At 42.4% G+C, this 15,315-nt stretch overlaps 1 protein-coding gene across 3 annotated transcripts in view; it reads left to right on the top strand.

Annotated features, from left to right (window-relative positions):
* The window catches only part of tiam2a (TIAM Rac1 associated GEF 2a), a 54,845-nt gene that overhangs the window by 33,687 nt on the left and 5,843 nt on the right, over positions 1-15,315 (top strand). For all 3 annotated transcript variants that reach the window (XM_088401376.1, XM_088401375.1, XM_088401377.1), the window contains exons 12-21: positions 5-83; positions 157-246; positions 313-510; positions 1,792-1,871; positions 9,698-9,931; positions 10,532-10,600; positions 11,907-12,032; positions 12,422-12,530; positions 14,114-14,293; positions 14,385-14,503. In XM_088401376.1, coding sequence (XP_088257502.1) covers positions 5-83; positions 157-246; positions 313-510; positions 1,792-1,871; positions 9,698-9,931; positions 10,532-10,600; positions 11,907-12,032; positions 12,422-12,530; positions 14,114-14,293; positions 14,385-14,503 — 1,284 coding nt within the window. The remainder of the gene's footprint in view (positions 1-4; positions 84-156; positions 247-312; positions 511-1,791; positions 1,872-9,697; positions 9,932-10,531; positions 10,601-11,906; positions 12,033-12,421; positions 12,531-14,113; positions 14,294-14,384; positions 14,504-15,315) is intronic.

Here is a 15,315-nt window from a genome sequence, read left to right as displayed (position 1 = left end):
GCAGGTTGGCAGCCAATTGGAGGTGGTTCCTGTTAATATGTTTACACTGCAAATGAGCAGGATAAGCGGCAGTGGAGATTTCGGTAAGTCACTGTAAAAAATCCCTTCGCACTTCATCTTTATCCTCATCCTGTCAATCTGTTTCTCTTTATCCAGGATTTGCAGTAACGGGACATATAGATAGTCAGAAGAATAGTCGGATCTTTGTCAGTGAGGTTCTCCCTAATGGACTAGGATTTACTGAAGGTACCAAACAGCAATGACAGTTTTGCAGCATCATATGTTTCATGGCATTTCCAACATGCTTTTCAGGTTTACGTCCAGGTGATGAGGTTCTCATGTTGAATGGCCGCAATGTGTCAGGTCTAGACCTGACGCTGATCCAGACATTGTTTGCTGAGCAAACCCTCAACATGTGCCTGAGGCGGGACGGACCCCCGCCTCAAAACGGTGCCTTTGACAACCCAGTTCCTCTTTCAGCATTCAAGCTCAAAGCCAAGTCCTCCTCAGGTACTTAGAATCACAAAACAGATATGACTCAAAACACATGCACAAACCCTTCATCCCCCTAATTTTGTCACCTCGTCTTGTTGTTTTCTATAGGGAGCTTTCTGCAATTCAAATTTAATTCACCATTACTCAGAAAACGAGGCTGCTGCAAATTCTGATTTAATTACTCAGCGTGATGAATCGACGTCTGAAATTATAATTTGTGTTCTGCAGATTCTCCAAAAGTCTGACCTGAACCCATGACGAGAAATGTTTTTTCCAAAATAAACAAAATGACACATTAATAAGCAGCGTGATTAAAATAAAATGAATGCTTTTTCCAAAATAAACAAAATGACACATTAATAAGCAGCGTGATTAAAATAAAATGAACCACACTGTGCACATCACATTTTCCCTCAGCATGCACACACATTGTCATGCCTTTTTATTGCTTTTATTTCCAAAAAAACAGTAAGAACATTTTATGTTATCTTGATGGTAGTAATTCATTAGCATAGTCTTTCCTTGGGTATCTTTAATTAAACTCTGAGGGATTAATGACTTGAAAGCCTCATTACAGTAAACGGTGTGATCAAAGTCATTGCAATTTTCTTCTCAGTCTCTAGAGGGCACAATCCCAAGCTGTCTGATCAGGAGGAAGAGAAAGAAGCGCTGATGGAAAGGAATTAGTAGTTGTCAAACACAAATTGCTTTTTAGAAAACTGCCTGTCTTCTGTCTTCACTAATGTGCAAGACAGACAAATTAAATTCAGATTGAATGAATCTTCTTTAGCAGTCTGCAATTTGGTTGCCGGTTCAGGAAAGGACACGCTTAGCTTCGTAGGAGGTCCAGAAGTTTTCTTTTGTTTCTGGCTGTCAGATTGGCTTACCTCCCAGGTTACAATCAGGGATAAAGTCTTTTCATGTGCCAACTGCTACACAGTTTGCAATGAGAGCTGTGAATTTAATGAGCTGAGGGTCATCAAAACTCATCTAAAAATATCTTGTCAGAGTGTCTCTTCAGTTTTACGTTACCAAGGCCAATGTGTCACTTGTATTTTCCGAGGCATCATAACAAACACAACAATTACTGGATTTGATTGTTTTTTTTTCTTTTGGGCGCAATTGCATTGTCATTTATAGACCTTGCAGTCAGGCAGGCGCCTCTGATAGCTTTCAAAAAAATACTCTTTGTGTTTAGCGGTCACTAGACTTCAATAAACCTCCATTTCAATCATGCAGTTATGTGAAGAACACACATCCCTATAACTTAACCCTCCTCTTTCTATCTCTCGTTAGACTTGTGCACTGCAGCGGAGGGCGGCGAGTCCATGCAGAGTCACTCCCACTGCGCACACAGGCCTGTTCAGCTCAGCAAGGTGGGTGGAGCTAAATAGAATATTTCCATTGTCATGCAGACACCCACTTCACATACAGCATGTGTCTCGATTCTTCCGGAATGTATTTGGGCTATCTGCCCGTATGTGCATGTGCGCTGTCACATCGGTACTTTGTCTGAAACCAGACTGGCACCAATTCCTCCGATTACTATAATTAGAATGCTCCATTGTAGCTATTGGTATAAACACATCTTATTACTGTCATGCAGAATGATCTGTGAGGGAGGAAATAACACTCGCACACATCTGCCTTTGTATAGCTTCGAGGATCACCGGCATGCATTTTGTAGCCTCTTCACCGATGTAACTCTACGTTGAACAGCATACACACTCAGCTATTTGCTGCGGGTTGCATGTAGTGAGATACTGTATGCTGCTTAGGGCCAAATAAATAGTTGTCACTCAGACATCATTTTATCACCTGCAGTGGCAGGCATCACCTTTAAAGCATAGCGTTCTCTTTGGAAAGCTTGTTGTCCACTTTGAAGAACATCTTCTAAGGCTCTTTTAAAATATCTCCTGTGTAAACATGCCAGATGGTTGTCCCTGATGAATAAATACAACCGATTGTGTTTCTATTTCTGCCTCGGTGGTTCTTAAATATCTGAGCTAACTTGAATGAAGCTGTTCAAATTAGTGTGAGCCTGGTCTTTGTGGGAGTTATGCCTCTGTGCTGTAATGTAATAGGGAGGAATGACTATGCTGATGTTTATCGAGAGTGGTAATGAGTGTGTGTGGTCATCATAAAGCCTTCTGTTTGGAAGCATCCAAGCCAGTATGTGTGTGTGTGTTCACCAATGTGTTTGTTCAAGCATAGTCATTGATTGCATGTTAAACTGCAATTTCATGTAATGTATTGATTGCACTGCCCAATTGGAGGCATCTGCTCATTTTCACTGATTGTTCTATACATTCAGGCCCAATGTCTGGAAAATTTATTTTTAATTGTAGCAGCTGCCATGACTTAACAAAAGCCGACCTGTGGTCACTTAGCAAAAGTAGAGGACAGCCTCATCTGCTAAACTCTGCTCGTCTGTTATCATCATTTGATTTCTTCCGAGTGGCGACATGAGTCAGTCCCTCTGCACTGCACCACTGCTGCTCAGGCTCAGCATTTGTCTTTTATGGAGGAACAAATGGAAGAAATGTGTGTGCGTGTGTAAAGTGGTATATGAATGTGCTGAATGGGAATTCTTTTGGCACTGTGCAGAATAAAAAGATAATCTATATCAAACCTATATCACAAAATACATCAAAATGTTACAAAAAAAACCCCAGTGATATTGTGAATAACAAATTATGTGCAGCAAAGTCAGTCAAAGATAATCTATATCAAACCTATATCACAAAATACATCAAAATGTTACAAAAAAAAACAGTGATATTGTGAATAACAAATTATGTGCAACAAAGTTAGTCATCTGTTTTCAAAGGTAAGGAAAATAAAGTTACTTGGGTGGAAATCTATCACGTATGAGCCAAGAGCTACGTGTTCATGTCATTGCGAAAGTCAATAAAGATGGATGGAAAAGGAAGGACCAATTTCAAGCCTCTTGTCACAACTTGTAATCAGCCGCCTTGCTAGTCTGGCTGCCTTTTGATTAATTGGTCTACTGCATTTCAATTTACTCTAATTACGCTTGAGGGATCCCTGTGTATGTTTGAGATGAAGTGCTTACTATGCAGAATTAACAGTATTGTTTACTATTGGGACTGATTGTAATTCCTGTGCCTCTGAGTTAATGCTGTGTTATATACAGCACTAGAAGAACCTTATTCATCAGTTTAAACAAATGTTATTGGTCTATACCATTATGAGCTCAAGCGAATGATTGGAGGATTTAACTCAATTTGCCCCGGACCACTACCATAAGGAATCTAAAATTGTCCTTGGTCCGCATTGCATGTTGTTTTAAAAAGAACTAATGTAGCCCACATGGATGTGAATCTGGATTGTGTCGCCAATTTAACAAGTTAATGGACTGAAAAGAGGCTAATGTGGATAGATACGCTATATATTGTTTCATGAAGGAACATATCAGTCGTAAGGTTTATAAGATTTTCCCAGAGCGTCGTAAAGTCTATTGCCTGGTGGTCTGTTCTGCGTTTGTCCCCACCACTCACCTAAAGTCACTTGTGATAGGCTCCAGGCTCCCATGACCCCACACATAAGCATTATAGATAATGAATGGATGAATTGCGCAATCCAATAAAACATGACAATCCTGTTGTGTATTGTCGGCGAGGAGGTCATGGACCTCTGGTGGACTGCCGCTGTGTGCTTCCTCGCCGTTAAGGGTCTATTAAATTGTAAGGGCTGAATTGAATTCTGCTGTATTTATAGCCGTGCGATGTTTGACACGGAACATAGTTGCCTGTCATGTCTTGTATTAAACAAAAGATTAAGGAGCAGTCAGACATATTAAGCCTCTTTGTGGAGACAGGCATTTTCTGTAAGAGCATTTAAATGGACTGATGAGGAACTGTAGGATTGGGCTCTTTGTTATTATGGATGATAAGTGTAGGTCATGATGCTGCTGGGCTTTTGCTTCTTTGTTTTTAGTCAGTCTTGTCAGTAGAGTTTCAAAAAGTGGAAATATTCCATTTGTTTTCCTCCCGGTTCTTTAGATTTAGAAAGTATCTTAAAGTTGATGTCTTTAGATATTAGGCAGTATCATTTTCTAAAAAAGCAATCTCTTGCTCCAAGCTATAGTCGTCCCCTCTCTTAACTTTGTAGAATCTGTTTAAAATTCCTATGTGGGTCTGTTTTTTTTTGGTGGAGCTGCAACTCGGGGAGGTGTATTATGACTAAGCCCATCAGCCGCCAGCCATCTGGCTGTGAGCGGGCTAATAATCTGGCTTTACTGTTGGCGGTTCACTTAATGCCTGTCTGCTCCTGTCAGTCTACGCTGCTGGAAACAAACATTTAAGTTTGAAAACAAAACAGAAGAAACGGACAGAGCCGCAGGAAACAAGAACCATGACACAGATCTGCTTGGAATGACCACACCGAAGGTGTCTAACACCACCATGGCTGTTTTGGCTCCAGCGACGAACACTGAAGATCCCGGCCCCGGTCTGTACCTCACTACCTTAGTTGAACTCTTCATGGAGGACCAGTCTCCGGCGCAAGCCTTGTGGTCCTTGCTAGCCATGTGCTGGTTCTGGCCGCCCAGCTCTGAAGCCGAGCAGAAGGATCTGTTCCTGGCTTCTGTGCTGCTCAGCTTAGGACGCTTCCTGAAAGACAAATTGGACTGCTTGGCGCAAAATGTGGAAAACTGCTTGTCCTGCCAGAGTGACGCTAAAAGGAGCCAACGACCGGTAACTGTCGGACCTAGTGGAATGTGTTTTGAGAAATATTCAATTCAGTTTACATTGGAGCTATGTTATGGCGGTACAGTCTATTTGGCTTTATTTCGTTTACCAGCTTCCCCATTTTGCATTTTACCAATTTATTCTAAATGCTTTAAGAATAAATCGTAAGCTTTCATTCAGCAATTTATTAATGACGCTAACTTTTGGGACCGGCATAGTTTTGCCTCTACAGCAGCTTTCGTGCGTTGGAGTTTATGTGAAGAGATTTGGGACTCCAGGGAATGGGGTGCTTTAATCTGAAGCTGGTTTCATTATGAAAACACGCTCTTTCTCCCAAAGGCCTCTGAGACTTTGTGGAATAATATTTGTTTAGAATGAATAATAAAAGGGTAAATGGGCTGGATTCTAGCGGAACGGCGCCGTCTCCCCTTCGACTATTTGATTTATGAGGGCAGGTCTACTTTTACTGAGCTTTGAAATGATTGCGCCACAGTTGTCCACTATTGGACAGATAAATCTTGTCCCAACACCTGGCCCCAGTTCTCTTGCTCTTTTGACTAGTTTCATACAAGCAAAGAAAAAAAGCAATCTCCAAGCACAGCTTGTTTGTCCTCCATTTTACATCCTCCCCATCCATGTTTTCTTGTTTACTTCATCTAAGATGGGCCATCACAACTCCTCATTAGATGATGGATGTGTTTCATCTGCAAAATAATCCGTGCTGTATGTAGAACGCCTTCATTGAAGTGTTAGTGACAATCGAGACGTCTTTGACAGCTTTGAGTTAGTTCTGTTTGTTTTTGTTGAACACAAACCCTTCGGACGTAGCATTGACGTATCAGAACTGATGAGGCGGCAGCGTATTTGTATCATGTTTAATGGAAAGGGCAAATCTTGTGTATTTGCATGTGGCATACTTTCTTTGAATTTATTATTTAAGTCTTTTGTTGTTCAACGACTTCCTCCCAACCCAATTGAATCTTTTTTGCAGATACCTTTGGATGAACTAAGCAGTGATTGGAAGAAACTTGTTGATCACATGGAATGGTCCGTGCATTAATCTAATTTTTTTTTTTTGCAAATTAATGAAAGGACTTTAGGTTTAAATACAATTGTTTACATGCCTGCCCCATTTCCTCAATGACCTTGCAGCCTCCCATTTTTGAGTCAGCCATTCCTCTGTGTTTGGTCGTACAAGCCAGAACAGTCTACATTGTACTGCTGCTATTGAGGCGCAGTACTGATGCTCCACACCGCTTCAGTTTTCAGCTCTCTGGAAATTATACGTAAATGTCACATGTCTAAATGAGAAGAAAAATCTGAGGGCAAGCGGACTGAGTATTCGGGACGCCAGAGAAACAGACAGGCAGAGGGATGCATGAGATGCCGGGAGAGAGTGCACAAGCCGAGAGGCCGTTCGGGATTGTGATGCAAAACAATCTCACAACCACCGACAGTATGCAGTGCAGGAACATGTCGGATAACGTTTTGCCCCAAGGACTCAAGACTAGCTTTGTTTTTGACCTGGCCTAAGAGGGTGAGCAAAATCAGCCTGAAAAGTGGAAGGGAAGTCAATATTTTATTGTTTGCTGTCGGTGTCATTGGGCCGTGCACACTTTTTGTGGCGGCACTATGCCGACATCCAGGGTAGGCGGACTGCGTAGGAAAGGATGCTCCCTTGCCAGAAGAACACAGCGGCAGGCCACGGCAGCATGGAGGGTGCTCTACAGGTTGCTCTTCATGGTGAGCACAGAGGATAAATACTGATTTAAATGCTTCTTTTTTTTTCATTTTAAATTCTTTGTTTATATCCTTTTTTAAATGTTTGTGTCAGTTTAAAAGGAAACAAGTAGTCCCCTGTCACACTTAGGGTTGGCGATGTCTTTTCAAAATGAACTTTGGAGACAAGAAGCAAAAAGAGGCAGAAACATGCCTGAGCTGTCAGCTGTCAGGGAGAAAAAACCTGCCAGGCTATTCGCCGCCGCTGCACTTAATGGTTTATTTGTGCTAGCTGTCAGGCTGTGTTGGTCGAGTTGTTGTGAGGCAATCACATTTTCTCAGTTGTGGTATGGAGGGGTCCTCTCTCTCTCTCTCACTCACTCTCTTCCTGTCATGCTCCAAGGAAGCTCTATAAGAATTTGGGCACAGTCTTGGGGCTGCATTCCCATCCTTCCTGTCAAGCCTATGATGAATTTCTCTCAATCCTGTGCGGCCTTCATTATCATGCATGCGTGTGACTTGAGCTTGATTGCATGTCCTTTGTGTTTGCCAAAATTAAGTCAGTGACAGTGTGCCACCGGACATACACACATTCTTGCTTGTGGGCTTCCATTTCCCCATGGCCCAGACAAATGGCCTCTGTGACTGTTATCAGTCTCCACAAGCGCTCTCTCGTTAAAGGCTACCGGGTGTCTTGATGAATATGTCGTTCTGATATCCTTCAACCTCCTGTATTTCCTTCAGGCAATCTTCCCCCGTCCTCCTACCTGATTGAATATTGTGTCGATGTGCGGAGCTGTGGGCGGCTGCAGCATCGTTCCTATTTATCGTATACTGTGCGCCAATGGCTGCGGCCCAATATTTTTTTGTGGAGGAATGAGAACGTTACAGCTTTATAGATAGTCTATGTCGGAATAAAGTATTGTCAAGTTTTGCAGCAGTTAAGAGGTCAAAGTAGATATGTATGTAGTATAAATGATGTATGTGTAAATAAAACGGTGTTGACTTCTCCACCAGGCAGAGGAACTACTTTGCATCGGAGCACACGAGAAATGTCTGCATGACATGACATGCATTATTTGTGCTGTCTGTTGTCTAATGTTTCTGCAGATAGATAAAATTCCCCGGGCTTCATGTGTGGCAGGAAACAGATGTCATATAAGATTTCTGCCAAGGAGCTACAAATTCAATATTTAGTATTGATACATGAAACACGGGCAAAACAGTTAAAATGATCATCACGCACTCGTTTTCAAGTCTGGGTGGACCTTTGCTCTGCCTTGCAAGCAGACCCCTCGGAATTTTAATTGAAGCTCCTTCGTATAATTATATGTAATAATAATTGTGCGTGAGCAGTTCATGTATTTTTTGGCCTCCTATCAGTAGGCATGTCGACACTCATAAAAATGAGCTCAAATCAAGCTGGGCCAAAATAGAACCAATGCACGTCCTCGTCTTCCATCATAGTGTCTTTCAAACTGTCACAGCCACATTTAGGAGCACCTCTGGGAGAGGCCATGCTACAATGAGCCAGCTGATGAGTGTGGACTTCTTGCAGGGTGAGGGGTGGTGCGTTTAAAGCTGACGCTGCTCGATGTGTTTTTAAGTGCTGAATGACTCGGACAGCCTTAAACACACACTTAATGAGTGACGCCCGCAGTGTGGTCTGTGCACACGACTTTACAGTCTTCAGCTGTGAGGTCCTCCTAAACGCTTACATGTGCAATATTTGAAAGATCTAGCCACCCACACGGGCACACACAAGAAGGCAGAGTGCTGACCACGGAGGTCCTCCCACTCACTGTGTCAGTGTGCTACAAACTCGAATCCCCTAGGTGACCTTTCCAACAGGGAATCATCTTCTGGCGTGACCAAGGAAGCTTCTTGACAATAATGTCAGAGTCGTTGTCTGAGTAGGATGTGCTTGGAATGCACTCCAAAGCACTGACACTATTTTTGGCTTGAAATCTAACCATAATTGATGCTGCAGTCAAGACTGCCGCTAATGATGAAATGTTTTGCTTTTACATAGTTGTTCTCCGAAGACGTTAAGAGGTTGATTTTGATGAAGTGTACTCACAAATGACAAATCACTTGAAATGCTCGCAATATAATGGGAAAGTGGCGTCAGCCACTTTGTCACTTTGAGATAATTTCCTCTATTTTCTCCATATACAGAACAAGCCACTCAAAATTCATTTTCTATGTTTTCGTTTCTTTTACAGCGACCTGGCAGTATGGGTTTAGACATTCTATGCGTACTATCAGTCCTATATCATGCATGATAATCTAACAAAATAAAGATGTCAAGTTAGATCCTCCTGAGAATGACAAGAGCACCATTTTTTTCTGCTTCCATGTACATAAATAGCCACAAATTAACAATACAATAACAGACTATTCGGATCTTACACCTTGTTAATTTTTCGTCAGTTGTTACATAATGGCTTTAAAGGCATCATGGCAGCAATATCTAGTCCCATCCTTATGAACATAATTATGCGCTATAATGTCTTTGATGCAAAGTTAATTAGAATACAATAGTCGACTTGTGGGATTCACTTGGCAGGTACATTGTACACATTTTTATTTTATAACTTTGTAGTTAACATGCAAGGAATGTGCTACTCAGTGAATTTTTCATTCAACGCTTATTTCATTAGATTGTACAGCCATACCAAATGCTGTCTTTATGTCCTAATGCAAATGTATGATTACTATTTTATCCTAATAAAAAAAAAGCCAATTTTTTTTCTTGCGTTACATTACAGAGTGTGGAAACAGTATGCAACCTGTACCAGTCCTTCCAGGAGGGAAAAGGTTCAGCCACTGGCGGCCCGATGGAAGACACCAAGGAGCCTCCAATGAAGCAGGCCGGCGATTTTGCTCCAGGCTCCAGGGGGGATGGCACTCTTCTCCGACCTTGCCACAAGCATATGAGTGGCACGGAGCGCTTACGCAAGGTCATCCAGGAGCTGGTCGACACAGAGAAATCCTATGTGAAGGTGAAAATTGATTTTTACGATCTGATTTTTATCATCTGGTGAGGTTAAAAGCTGATTTAGGCTTTGGAATTTTCTACTTGGATATATTTGGCACACAACAAGTGCGCCTCTACATAGAGCACCTCCTACTCATCCTCTTCCCATCACTCTTGTTCCCCAGCATGACCTTTTCCTTCCTGACACCCATTGAACAACCAGATCTTCTTGTCTCAGCGATGCTACATCCTCATTTTTTTTCTGCCCTGTCTTCTTCATCTTCTCATTTTTCATTAACTCCCCGTCCCTCGTGCATCGTTTCTCTCCAGTCTTATTTTGTAGCCGATGCGAATGCATTTTTAACGTGCTTTGGCACAGGTTAATGTGTGCGTGCAACTTGTGCTGTAGCTTTCTAAAAAAGGCGCTCATAAATCTAATCTAATTAGAATATGCCCATTGATACCAAGACAAGCAACTATTTGAAGTGCGTTGGGGGGGGTTGTTAAACAGAAGCTCGTAGTAGACTTGGAGGTCATAAAATGGCAAAATAAGAATTCATGAGAAGATGAGAAATATCTATCCTTTCCTCTAACCTTTTTTTTTTTTTTGGGCGTTTCTGTGCAGGACCTGGCTTGCTTGTTCGAGATCTACCTTAAACCCCTACAAAATGAATCTTTCCTTACGCTGGATGAGGTAGGTGGCCAGAATGTGTGTGTGCATTGGTAAACACAATAAAGGTGTTGAGGCCAAATACAGCATGAAATGCATTAAATGTTTATTACCTCGTGGCGATGAGGATAAACCTGCACTGGCCATATCTTTCTCATTACTTCTGTGAATGCCTGTCGGACAAATTAGCATCCCCCATACTATGACCTTCCCAAAGGGACGTGCCTGTGAAGGCCACCTTTTCAACTCACCTCATATACTGCAGCATATGAAGAAAAACCTTTAATTGTTGCCCCAAGGAGAAGTGGGGATTTAGTCCATTGTCCTTCACGAACACGTATGAGTTATTGCGCCAATTGTTATGTGTTGATAAAATGAAGACATAATGGATTTCAACAATTGGTAGCAACGAGCAGAGAGCGCAATTTCACTGCTCTCGCTATAACAGGCTGGTGGAAAATATATCAGTGTCCATTACATTGCTACCGTTATCATTTAAGTTAAGAATTTTCAGCTACTCGACTTTCATTATATGCATGCCATCTCAAATATACATTAACCAACAAATAAATAGCCCATGATTTTTTTTTTTCTCGAAAGTCAATAAACGTCTTCGGTGCTTAAGTTGACCTCGCCAGTACCCATCAAGCAAACACTCTTCATCTCTCCAGCAACTATTTTCCAATATCTGTAGCTGTTTTTTCGGATCTCCGTGGGCACCAGAACTGTGCGCTCGCCTCGACAGCTGCCTTATAACTGCCGAGCACGAACAAAATAAAAATATTCCGTGGAAGCGCTCTTCTCATGTCAACACATTTCATTTCAAAGCCCTTGTGACTTTTATTTCTGGGAATACATAAAATATTGCTTTTTTTTTTCTTCAGCTTAAGTATAAGTACTGTGTTTTGTCAGTGACTTCAAACGTAGAAGGTTTCTTCCAGATAAACTGGTCGATAGGCCGGGCCAAATTAATAGACCATTATGAGATACTCGGAAGTCTCCAGGACACAAAACGGACAAGGTCACATTATCCCCTGAATGGCTTTTAATGAAGGGTGCGTTGACCCCGGATGTATGTGTCAGAGCGGGAGAATGTCGAAGCGTGCGTGCATGTGTGTGTGTTACATTTATAACAGGGCCATTGCTTGTTCCTTAAGTGCCTTTGTAAGTGATGAAGGCATCAGAGTGGAGGTTTTACTGCACTCCAGGGTGCCTGTCTGACTTACTGTTATGAATTACAAGCTATCTTGGCCTCCTCCCATTCCCTCACTCCGTCTCATACTTCACTTACCGACAATTCTTCACCTTTCCGTATTTCCCCCCCCCCCAGATGGAGAGTCTGTTCGGCAGTCTGCCAGAGATGTTAGACTTCCAGAAGGTCTTCCTGCAGACGCTGGAAGAAAGGATTGCTTCCTCCCCTGACTTCAGCACGCTCGAGACGCCTTCCCAGTTCAAGGTTAGAGTCTGTTCTTTTTGAACAAATGGCCAAAGAGTTCAGGTAGATATCACTCAGTTGGACTTATTGAGCCACCTCTGTAAGACAAAGGTGTCAACACTGAATGTTTGAGGTTGATAAATAATTGAGATGGCGAGGCACGAGGTTTGCCGGCTGATTTATAGGCTTGACATGACGCGGCGCGGGGGTCTATCGATCGCGGCGGTGGTTCACTGGTTAGATTGCGAGGTGTTGAGAGCGGCCGAGAGGTTCGGTGAGAGGGAGGACGGGGCGATCCGTCGGGCTCCCAAGAGGAGGGAGGTTGGGAGTGTTCTGATCACAACTTCACATGTTCACACGTTCTTTGTTTATGCATTGTGAACTCACCTCTTCTTTTTGTCACTTCACAGAAGCTTCTGTTTTCTCTCGGGGGTTCCTTCCTGTACTACGCTGACCATTTCAAGCTCTACAGTGGCTTCTGTGCAAACCACATCAAGGTCCAGAAAGTTCTGGAGAGAGGTACGACATATTTATAAAAGGGCTGCCACAAACAACACGCAAGCATGATTATAGCAAGTGCATTTTAAATAGGTAGCATTTTGAAAAAGATCACTTTTGGTTCTAGGTTCTTGATATTTTGAATACCTTTTGGGCTCCAAAAATGTAAATGCTAACTCAGCATCCTTGCACCTGTGTTGCATCAGCACCCCTCACAGCACTCCGCAGTCCAAGGTGGGAGGGGCGGGGCCTGTTTGAGTTGCAAGAAGGGAGACAAGATTCATTCTCCATGGCTGCATCACAAAAAAAGATAATACCCCCTTTACCAAAAAAAAAAAAATGTAGGCCTTAACGTTTGGCTAACCTTTAAATTAACCTGCTAAATACGACAATCACCTTCTAAATTTAAAGCATGTGCAGTGTGCCCTAGACAACCCGTGAAATATATCCATGCATCTTGCCCCTGAATGTGAAAGAGTAGACATTTCCAAATGATTAATGCTGGCCTTTCCAGCACAATTTGGCAGCGCTTTCCACAACTCTTAAGAGGGTGAGCTTCTTTGCCACCAAGGTTGGAGGAGGGTGATGGGTCACTTTGCCCCATTTTCAGAATTGCATGGCACATTTCTCAGGGTAAGCTGCAGGGCATTTAATAGGATTAGACAGTCTCTAATGGGTCAGCAAGAGGAAGAGGGGCATTACATGCTGTTTATTTGGTACAAGGATTGCGAGCAACACGTAAATGCACGGAAGGAAATAGTTCAATGGTAGCAAACGATTTCAATTGCATTTATTTATATATTTATATTGCATTTTGTATTTGTAAATACAATTTTGTTAAAAACAACAGCAGGTATTTTCCTGTAAAGACCTTTATTGCACCTGTGTGTACACACATATGGGATTGATGGGATTTTTCTTTAACGCAATAATAAGCAGTGATGACCACCTTTACGTCAGAACTGCATCCACAGCCTATTCGGTAATCAAAGCCTTATAGTTATGTTACAATAGGTTTACATTATGAGAATAACTCACAGTCAAGTAATTGTATAGTACAGCACTGAAAAGTGGAATTAAAAAAAAACTCGAGTTGTGACTCGGTGTTATGCAGAACACGCCACAGCCTGGTCACATCCAGTTGATCCAAGGACACACAGTGAGGTCTGTCAAGCCTATGCAAAGGAATAGATGTCTATCTCTGCCATCATGCCACAGGCAAGCATCGTTGTTTATTTGTCGACTCGTTAATTGCCTGCCAATTAGTCGGGGAGGTGTCGACTGAGTTGCCTGTCTGCAGCTGGCGGTGTCATAATGAATACATTAATGACCCCCCACAATGCGAGCATGTTGCTCAAGGAAAAGATTTGCCCTCTATTATCAATTATATTCTCCTCTATTCTGAGGGCTGTGGTAGAAGTGTTTTCTCATTATTTCTACTGCAGTATGAAGTCAGATATGTGTTTTTAGTTTTAAAACAATGAGAAGCATACACTAACACTACCCCCTGCTGGTGTTGTGACTCTGCACCTTGGTCATACCTGATCGTGCCAAATAAATAAAACAGCTTCTAATTTGCAATTCGCTCTTGTTTTGTTTTAAAGCCAAGACCGATCGGGCCTTCAAGGAATTTTTGGATGCAAGAAATCCCACCAAGCAGCACTCTTCCACCCTGGAGTCCTATCTGATTAAACCAGTGCAAAGAGTTCTCAAGTACCCCCTGCTGCTCAGGGAGCTGGTCTCCCTCACCGACGCCAACAGCGAAGAGCACTACCACCTCACAGGTAGGTTTATCGACTTTAATATAAACAATCGGATTGTATTGCATAGAGTTGATCACTGCTAAGAATTTGTTTTGTTTGGCGCCTGGTGCAGAGGCGCTGAGGGCCATGGAGAAGGTGGCGAGCCACATCAATGAGATGCAGAAAATCTACGAGGATTACGGATCGGTCTTTGATCAACTTGTTACCGAGCAGGCCAGCCATGATAGAGAGGTACACGCTCAAATCTTATAAGCCGCCCCAGTAGGAATGACTAGCCCTCTGAAAATTAAAAGTCAAATTGAATATTCCCACACACATTTGTCACAAAACTGCTTTGCTGCTTGAGTTGTTTATGCCGTCTTCTGTTTTCTTGCCTTTGGGGTATGAATACATTTCCAGATTGATGGAATATTTAGTCTGTATCTTTTGCAGTCCACTCCTAGATGCAGTAGAATGTGTGTGCATAATATAAATCCAGTCATTCACTACTTGTCTACCTCATAGTTTAGTAAGTATGCAAATATTGGGTCTCTAAAGTGCCCGTGTAAAATTGAGCATGCAAGTAAATCTGCCGATCTCTGAAAATGTGCCTGTGAGCCAGCTCTTCTGCTCTTCCCGCCCCACTGTTATGGGGCAGTGGGGCTAATTAACAATTTGCCTTTCACGAGGTGTTTTTGTGCCACAAAAATGTGTTCATGGTCTGGGCCAAATGCATGTTTTCCACACTCGTGCACTCTGCTTTCGCTTGTGGAAGCAAGCAGCCAGCTGCTGCGAACCCTCGTATCTAAGTGGAGCTGCAAAGGAGACATTTTAACAAAAGCCGAGCTTGTTGTGCGATGAGGTTTGGCGCGCTATATAAGACCAATCCACCATTTACATGATCCGGATTTTTAGGGCCAAACAACAAGCTTTAAAATCCATGAACTGATTGCAAGATGGAGCAGCAGTATGTAACATAATGTACGGCAATTCAGCTGGTCAGATTGTTGCAGTCAATTGAAGACCCATTTCGAATCGTTTACTATATTGTCACTGTCTTTCTT

This window comes from Syngnathus floridae, chromosome 16 (assembly GCF_059516105.1).
Source record: "Syngnathus floridae isolate MCC-2025c chromosome 16, RoL_Sflo_1.0, whole genome shotgun sequence".
NCBI classification, from domain to species: domain Eukaryota; kingdom Metazoa; phylum Chordata; class Actinopteri; order Syngnathiformes; family Syngnathidae; genus Syngnathus; species Syngnathus floridae.
This window is presented reverse-complemented; position numbering and strand designations above follow the sequence as displayed.